General features: G+C 38.2%; 1 protein-coding gene across 4 annotated transcripts in view; it reads right to left on the bottom strand.

Annotated features, from left to right (window-relative positions):
* Window positions 1-264: 264 nt before the first annotated feature.
* The window catches only part of LOC121277420 (SWI/SNF-related matrix-associated actin-dependent regulator of chromatin subfamily E member 1-related-like), a 49,223-nt gene continuing 41,384 nt past the window's right edge, over window positions 265-8,103 (bottom strand). For 2 of the 4 annotated variants that reach the window (XM_041186857.1, XM_041186858.1), the window contains exons 9-10: window positions 7,144-7,279; window positions 265-5,784 (exon numbers count right to left, since the gene is read on the bottom strand). In XM_041186857.1, the coding sequence (XP_041042791.1) occupies window positions 5,772-5,784; window positions 7,144-7,279 (149 nt within the window). In that variant the 3' untranslated portion in view covers window positions 265-5,771. The remainder of the gene's footprint in view (window positions 5,785-7,143; window positions 7,280-8,103) is intronic. The other 2 variants (XM_041186859.1, XM_041186860.1) reach the window with 2 other exon arrangements.

The following is an 8,103-nucleotide window of genomic DNA, read 5'->3' as shown; positions in this document are numbered from 1 at the left end:
AAACAACTAGACTTTCCATACTAAAGGTCAGGTGCAGCCAACGAGGTTCATGTCAGCACGAGCCAGTGACTTCCCACTCTGAAGGTCGATGAGGCTGAAAAAAGTATGGTTTTTGGATGTGTTTGGCTTTTGGATTTATGGATAACGGCTCAACCTTAATAGTTATTGTTCTTAGTGTTTTAGCATATGAAATTTTAGAAAAATACACAATTGGACTAGAGTGAAAATCATTCCTACCATCAGTCCTGGCATATTGAGACAAACAGTATTAGATGTTTATTGCATGTTGTATAACCAACTGCTACATTTTTACCATCATACTGAACTACATTAGAAAATTAATTGACAAATATAGCTGATAAAACAGCTTGTTAATAAAAACACCAGTAAACTTGATGAAGTAAAAGAAATTCACTTAACTGGAATTAATCAAACGCACTACATTCCTTGAAAAGTATATCAATCACAAGACTGAATGGTGTTCTTACCAAATACAAACACATAAGAAATCTTTGAAATCATACAACTGATCCCAAAGATTATACTGCTGTCACAATCAAACATAACTTGCTATGCAGCCAAGTCTTTCACATGTCAAGTACATACTACAGCATTTACAGCAGTGTTTACACCTGTTAAAAAATAATGTAACATTAACCAGTCACCTTGCAGCATCTCTATGCTTCCATTATGTAATCTAGCTATATCAAAAAGCTTTCACCACTATGCTTGAACTATCGCTCTTTTAACCCAAAGTCCAAAGCTGCATGCATCTAACTTATCTGGAAATATGCACAGAATGATGTTGAAGTTTGCCAACAATATCAAACTAGGGGCAAGGCAAACTGTCAAGAAGAAAGCCAAGACTCTGCAGAAAGAGATAGATGGCAGATTGGGCAGCATCTGTAGTTCCACATAGAAAAATTAGGTTGCATATTTTGGGACATAAGAGCAAAAAAAGGAATTCACCCTAAGCAGTAGAGAGTATGTGTTTCTTTTCAGCAATTGGGCATGAAGCATTACCTGGGCATAGCAGAGAGAAGAAACTCAGGTGGGGTGTATTGAAATCCTGCAGTACAGCCCATCTAATTTTCAATTTATAATGGGGAAGGAAATCACATAGGGTCCATTATGGGACACTACCCTACCCACCCTTGTTAAAAAAAATGTACTTCACCCAGCTGATGCTTTACACGCAAGCATTAAAGAGGAAAATTTTCCGCATGACACTACACAGGGCGGTTCAGGAGTACTGATGGACAGATGCTTAGTAGATATAAAAGCATTAAATAGGAAAATGAGCTTCTTGGTTCTAAGTGATTCATGGGGAATTTACTGTAAAAGCTTGTAAGCGTTATTGACATTAATTAGGTTACCAGTTGTAATACAGCAATAAGCTGTGCGCACCTCATTATAGAAAGGATATGGTGGGGAAAAATTCACAGATTACATCAGGAATTTTAGCAATGATTGAAAAACTGCGGCTTCCCGGCCCACACCCTCCCCCCCACAAACACGGGCAATGAAGAAAGCCACTACAGATTTTCAAAGCTATGGGAGATTTTGAGATGACTAACAGTAAAAGTTTATTTTTGCTGCATGTGGAATCACAAATAAAACTCATGAAAAATGAATGCTTTATAAAAAGGTGACCGCAGAGGCAGACAACATCACTGAAAAGGGAATTGGATCAGGATTTAAAATGGCAGAAAACAAAAGGGTACAGAAAAATGAATTAGAGTTACATAGCAAGCACTAAGAGGTGCAATGGGCTGAGCGGTCTCTCATGCTGCCGTAATCGCTCCGAATTTGCTTTAAACATCTCATGGCAGTAACAAATAACCCAAATAACAAAACCTTGCAACAGTAAAATAAATAAACCCAAGTTGTAAGCATCCTCCATGATATTAAAACACACAAAGCAACAAATTGCTCAACAGCAAGTAACTATTAGCACCTTTGCTCATACATTCCACTAGAATACATGATGAAGAATAATAGAATGCTCTGGATTGATCCTGTATACTTTCTTCATACAAGAGGTCTTGATCAAATTTACTCAGGTTTAATATTCCCCAATAACATAAGTGATGCCTTTTGCTTCTCCACAGGTGTCCTTCTAAGCCCAAATAATAAAGCCATTGGGCTATTCCAGGCTGCACCTCCAAGAGTAGCTAACATCCTGCTTCATGAATTTGAAGAATTTTCTGAATAACTCAATAAATTGCTCACCTTCCAGCCACTTGCTGGTTGGAAAAAAAGCCAGTGAAAGAGGATTTGTGAAACTGCTCCACAAGTGCCTGACTGCAGTGCTTGTTTTTCATAAAGAATAGTAATTTTTATTAAAATTTTTAGTATAGCGTTTAAGAACACCCTTTGAGGTGATGATATTTACCCTAGAATGCAATTTGTAATTCTTGATGTCCAAAGGCCATTCATGGAGTGAGGCGCTGAAGGTGAGTACTTGCCCCCAGACCTCTGCTCTCTGGACAACGAGGAGAACGATAACATAATCCTATGGTCAACGTACACTGCAATTTTTCTCTCTGTCCTATGGGCCGCTACTGATTTCCATAGCAGCAAGCTAACAAATCTGATCCCTTTTCTTAGCCGAGTTCACTGATCTCTGCGGAGAAAGCAGGAGAATTAAAACTGGCTTCAGTGCCCTTGAGCTGGGAGGGTTAGGAGTGGGGGGATTCCAGAGTTCTGTTCTTGAAATCTATCCGGTGACATCTGCTGGAATGTGTACATGCATATAATGCCAGGAATAAACAGAATTAAGCTCGGATGGGATGCCCCACATTTAAATAACCTGGCTGTCCTCTGCTTTGGCTACTATGTGGAGAATGAACACTTACGAGAGGTTCAGATGGCTGCTCAAGCATGGAGTCACACTTCAGCATGACTCAACAAGCGCTTTAGGCTCCAGTCTAGGATTCCGTGACATACACAATGGCATTGGTTGACTGAACACTGATCAGTCACACATTTTGTAAAGTACCCATCCTAGAGATGTCTCAGCTGTGCTCAACAAATTACCATGGGGGTCAACATTTTAGCTAACATCCCTGAATCCTGTTGTACAAATTATACTAACAATAGCTACCTGACAGTACTTAACAGAATCTGAAAATTCAAAAAGCAACAAAACAGTTTGAACTTATATTGCACCTTTAACATAGTAAACCATCCCAAAGCACTTCACAGGGGCATTCTCAAACAAAATTTGACATCAGTCCACAAGATATTAGGGAAGATGACCAAAATCTGGCCAAAGAGTTTTAAGGAGTGTATTAAAGAACGGAAAAGAGCAAGAGTGGCAGAGACTTTTATAGGGGGAATGGCAGCACTTAGGGCCTTGGCAGCTGAAGGCATAGCTGTCAATGGTGCAGTGATTAAAAGTGATGAACAGGTCATAATTGGTGGAGCACAGATATCTCGGAAGCTTCTAGACCGCAGGAGGCTACAAAGATAGGGTGGGGTGAAGCCATGGTGAGATTTGAAAACAAGGATGAAAATTTTATAATTGAGGTGTGCTTAAATGAAAGCCAACGTAGGTCAGGTGAAAAAGGGCTTTGTGCAAGTTAGGACATGACCAGTGAGTTTTGGATGGCCTCAAGTTTACTGAGCATAGGATGTGGGAGGCAGGTCAGAGGTGTATTAGAATAGTTAAGTCTAGAGGTAACAAAGGTAAGATGAGCATTTCAACAACAGGTGAGCTGAGTCAGGGCAAGGATCAGGCAATGCTACAGAGATGGAAGTAAGTGGTCTAAGTGATAGCATGATGTGTGGTCAGAAGGTCATCTCAGGGTCAAATATGACACCAAGGTTGTGTACAGGCTGGTTCAGCTTCAGAAATTGCAGAGGAGATTGATGAAGTCAGTGTCTTGGAAACAGTGTTTGTGAAGGGGACTGAAAGCAATGGCTTTGGTTTTCCCAATATTTGAAAAAATTTCTGCTCATTGAGCACTGGATGCCTTATGAGCAGTCTGATAACTTACAGACATTGGAGGGGTCAAGGAAGTAGAGATGGCTGCCATCATAGGGAAAGTGACCCTGTGTTTTGAAAGGTAACGGTCTGGAAATGTGAAGAGAAACTATTGCAGGTGATTCTCCAGCTACGACTAATTGGATAAGACTGAATCCAGGACAGTGTAGTCCCACTCAACTTGATGATGGTGGAGAAGCTTTAGAGGAAGAGGGTGTGGTCAACTATTTGAAAGGCGGCAGATAGGTCAAGAAGGAATAGTTTACTTTTGTCAGTTACTCGGTGTCATGCATCACTTCCATAATAACCATTTTGACATTGTGGCCGGGGCAGAAACCTAATAGGAGGGATTCAAACATTGAGGTGGATCTCGTGAACAAGATGGAGTTGGAGAGAAATAAGAAGTGATAAGAGAGAAACTAGGGAAAGGTAAAACATCAAGGTTGCAGAAGGGGGCAACCTTAGAGAAAGTTTGGCCTGGTGGGTCAGAAGAAGGGAGGGAATTACTAATCAGACTTGCATTTTGATTTCCATCTATTGAAAACCACCTCAGACTGTATCATGGCCTTTAATACGTTTTAAGAAATATCACCACCCTATAACAATCATTTGAAATAAAAGTCTGCCTAGTGCTACATATGAGTACATAGTAAAAAAGTATTATGTGCAGGACCTTACTGTCTGGAAACCTATCACAAAACTGTTCTATTGGCTTTAATACAATAATATCTTAGTTTAACAGAACACATTAAAAGATTGCTCTCCAGATAGCAACACATGTCAGAGTTCTGATGAAGTGGCAAGACCCTTCAAGGTTCACCATCATACTTTACGGTGTCACCGAACTTCAATGTATATCACTTTACAAAATAATCCAAAATATGAGCTTTTCCTATATAAACCCCACACATGCAAACAACTGTTACTATACACCCAGAAGGTCTGCAAAACAATTAACTCTATCTTACTAAAGAAAAATTTATCCTCAACAATAATTTAATCTGTTTAGAGTTATAATTTGAAAGAAAACGAACTGGTATAAATCCTAAATTTAAAAAGAAATTAATTTGTGATGGATTTCACTTTACCGGGATTTTTCCCTCAAGCTGGCTCTAAGTAGTAAAAGATCATTAGCTTATAATTTACTGGTTACAAATATGAGTACATCAAGTTGGAAATGGCACTGCCTACATCCCTCCCTTCACAGAACTAATGGCTGCTTTCAAATCTGGCATACTCTTTTCCTTATCTAACAGAGTTTCAGGTTTGGCTACAAAATGTTAATACAAACGTAACTTAACCATAACAAAATGGTAACAGTTAACTTTACAATGCAATTTCTAAACCTATAGAATGTACAAGCACAAAGGCATACTAATTATAAAAGTTAATAAAAACTACAAAATCAACTCGGAGGTCACAACCTGCATGATGCCATAGTTGACAAAAAAGTTGTAAATGTAATAATAAATTGCTTTCAGTAGCCTAGTCACTAAATCTTCAACCAATAATCCTACTTGTTTCTTTTAATTTAACTTCAGCTTTCTTCTTAAAAGCATTTAGTGTTTAGTCTGTTGTTCCATTCAAATCCACTTGCTTTGATCTTGAACGATGCGTAGGCTTGTAGATCTGTATAATTAATCCCTAGTACAAAAGAATAACTGCACCTTCTTCACGGAGTTGCAGCAATCTCTTGATTAAGTTCTAAGAAGATAAAGAAAACTGAGATTTCAGCCAACATGGACACCTGTGAAGCATCTTCTCTGATGAAGTTCATATTGTTTTAAGGACCATCACTAAAACAAGAAAATACAACTTTAGGCAGTTTGTTAATGCACGCCTAGCAATAAAACAAAAATTAAACTAACTTAGATCAAGACATTCTTAATTCCGAGTTATGGCAGAGGACAGAAAACTCCGACAGTCTGATGTTTTAGATACAGCACTTATCCTATCATGTTTGGCATTGTCCTCAAGGGACCCTTATGCAAGATACAAAGTGGAATAGAAAGCGTTCATCTAGTATAATATTTCAAATCAAACCACAGGAAAAAGGCAGAAAGTTCAGAATTTCAAAGCACAAACAGTGACTAATAGCAGCAATCATCTGCATCAAAAATGAAGCTATTCAAGAAGCACAGCTAGATATTATCAGCTAACCAAAAATTTCTCAGAAGAAGGATGAGCTGGATAAGCCAAATTGCATTCCTCAACTTTAATTTTTTTTTAGCTTAACTTAAATTTATGTTTTCATACCTCTTTTAGAACAGCACATCAAACCCTTAATCAAAACGGAATTGAAAACACCCGTGGAGATTAGGATTCTGCCTAGGTCAACTAAATCATCATCATCATCCAGAGAGTTAGGGACCACATTATGCAGCCACATTAAATAACTTCATGGTACAGTGAGTTGCTACAAAGGACGACTATCAAATCTGAAAATCTAACACTATCTTTTAATTTTATCCATGTTATTCTTTCATCAGATATACCTCTGTTTTTTCATAATGCATGAATGGTTATCATTCTTTCAAGCTCTTCATTACTTCAGGAAATATTTCACTTTAGTAATGGGAACTTGAGCGCTGAATAAATAGTAAACACGCAAACACCGCAACTTACTTTAACACCGATGCCATTTTAAATACCCTTCACTACATTCCCCACGAGGATTCAGTGTTTATTCTAATTTAAATTCATACTGATCTCAAATTAATACCTAATACACAATCTCTTGCTTTTTATGAGTGACTCGTAGAATAATTCCACAATCAAAGTTATGAGAATTGATTTTTTCCTCAGGCTGCACAGTTCGAGAGATATAGTTTGAACTCTGAATAAAGAGGGTAATTAGCAGCTTTGGCAATATTCTAAATTGCTTCTGATGAAAAAACAGGTACAATAACTTCTATTGTAAATTTCTAACTCTTTATGTTACAAAATGGTTTAGCAGAAAGGTATGGAATCATATTAACAGTACATAAAAATTAAAACAGCATGCTTCCGAACCATACCCAAGAAGAGAAAAAAGTAGAAAAAAAAATGTAAAGAATTAACAACTCCAACACAATTGACAGTCCTGTGGAAAATGAATAAATCTGGACAGCAACTAATTGATTAAAGTTTTGCTGTCCCTGCCTAGATATATTTACCTGTTGCCCAGACTGCTTATTATCTCTTGCACCTTTCTCACAAGCTTCTCATTCTGTTGAGGGTCCTCATCTATAATACTGTGGAGTTTAGACATAAAGCAGTCAACTGTGTCTAATGTCACATTTTCTCCACTACCTAAGGATTGAGGAAAGACAAAAAGCAAAAGTCATGTTGGACTGTATTGCAATTGAAAAACACACAAATGCTTATAATGACTCTTGAAAGATGGTATAGATGCCTTTATCTGCCGCATTTACCTTAAAAACAAGAAAAAGTTTATTTCTCTTGACCAGTCTAAGTATTGCCCAGACTTAAGAACAGAAGACGCTGGAAATACTCAGCAGGTCTGGCAGCCATTTCTTTGGCCTTGTATCATCATCTACTTTGTCACTTAATCTCTCCTACATTCTACTGGATCACAGACATTCTCTTTTGTTCATTTTCCCATTCTGTCTCCACACGACCCAGCTTCATTTCCTTAAAATCTATTACATCTCTAAGTCATCCAAATTCTGATGAAAGGTCATCAAATTGAAACTTTAACTGTTTCGTTCTCTCTCTCCACTGATGCTGCCAGGCCTGCAGTGTATTTCCAGGATGATGAACTAGGCACCAAATTAAGAAGCAGAACGTCAAAGATAATAAATTTTGGATTATCTGAGCCACATGCAAATTGGCATAGGATAAATAAGATCAGAGAGGTGAATGCGTGGCGCAAAGACTGGTGTGGGAGAAATGGGTTCCAGTTTGTGAGGCACTGGCACCAGTATTAGGGAAAGTGAGATCTGTACTGTTGGGGCATTCTATACCTGAACCGTGCTGGGGCTGATGTACTCGCGAGCTAGGGAAGTAGAGAAGGTTTTAAACTGAGTAGTGGGGACAAGGTTTCAAATTTGGGAAGATGTGGTAAGTCAAAGAGTAGGGACAAGGCAGGTGAGACAGTTATTAATATGGGAAAT

Source organism: Carcharodon carcharias, chromosome 4 (genome assembly GCF_017639515.1).
Source record: "Carcharodon carcharias isolate sCarCar2 chromosome 4, sCarCar2.pri, whole genome shotgun sequence".
NCBI lineage: Eukaryota > Metazoa > Chordata > Chondrichthyes > Lamniformes > Lamnidae > Carcharodon > Carcharodon carcharias.
Note: the sequence above shows the minus strand (reverse complement) of the source record. Positions and strands in the feature narration are given on the sequence as shown.